Here is a 1,015-nt window from a genome sequence, read left to right on the forward strand (position 1 = left end):
TTGGCAAAGATATTACCCCAGGAAAGGGCACTGGTTGTTTCTGGAACCTCTGAAATAACATCCTTGAACTGCAGATTTCCTGTTCTTGACATAATGGATACCCCTGACCTGCAAAGACCTTATGGAGCCGACCTGCATTTTCTCTTTTTCTTTTTAATAAAACTTGAGCTCAAGACTAAATGCTTTTCGGAATCAGAATAGTGACGACTCCCTTTGTAGAGACCAAGGTTATATGGACAGAGGAGCACTTAGTTGTAAGATCCATGGGGAAACAATGGAAGGAGAAGAACTAAGTGCTAATGGAAAGGAGAGAAAACAAGAGAAGGGGGCTAGGACTTATGAAAAAAGAGCCCAGAGGTGGAAGGAAAGGGTGAATCAGAGAAGTAGAGCAGTATGGAACAAAGACGATCTAGGGGTGGGGAAAAGTGGGGTGGAGAGAGGAGGACCTGGGCAGCTTGACTCTTCAGGTTAAAAAGCCACGAAACAGACCAGGCTCAGTCTAGATCATTTCTTCTCTGCTCCTCTACAGCTCCAATTCTAATCAACCATGGCCAGTTTGCTGAGCCCCTCACTGCCCCTGTTGGCTGCTCTGGCCCTGACACTGGCCCTGGCTGTGATCCCTGCAGCCAGTACTAATGCTGAAGCCGAGCAGGTGGCAGTAGGTGGAGTGGAGCCAGCTGACCCTAAGGATGAGGAGGTGCAGAAAGTGGTAAACTTTGCTGTTAAAACCTACAATGATATGAACAATGACCTGAACCTTAGCAAGTCAATACGAGTGATGAGCGCCAGCCAGCAGGTGGGTACCTGGCCCAGGGGATAGTTAGATGGCTTTGTACTTTAGAGGTTTTTCTGCTGTCCCCCAATACTCTTTTATTCTCCTATGCTAATTCAACCTCTGTGTGCCACCAAGGGGTGAATGTTTTCATTGCAGGCAGCACAAAAAAAAAATGGACCCCATAGACAACTCTTGCTGAATGATCTTTATATTATCTTTCCTTTAACATTTTAAAAAGAA

At 45.8% G+C, this 1,015-nt stretch overlaps 1 protein-coding gene across 1 annotated transcript in view; it reads left to right on the forward strand.

The window, feature by feature from the left end:
* The first annotated feature begins 422 nt into the window (after positions 1 to 422).
* Positions 423 to 1,015, forward strand: part of LOC114628469 (cystatin 10) — a 4,397-nt gene continuing 3,804 nt past the window's right edge. Inside the window, exon 1 of the mRNA XM_028776361.1 lies at positions 423 to 796. Within this exon, the coding sequence (XP_028632194.1) occupies positions 548 to 796 (249 nt within the window). The 5' untranslated portion in view covers positions 423 to 547. The remainder of the gene's footprint in view (positions 797 to 1,015) is intronic.

Source organism: Grammomys surdaster, unplaced genomic scaffold (genome assembly GCF_004785775.1).
Source record: "Grammomys surdaster isolate TR1022 unplaced genomic scaffold, NIH_TR_1.0 268, whole genome shotgun sequence".
Lineage (NCBI taxonomy): Eukaryota > Metazoa > Chordata > Mammalia > Rodentia > Muridae > Grammomys > Grammomys surdaster.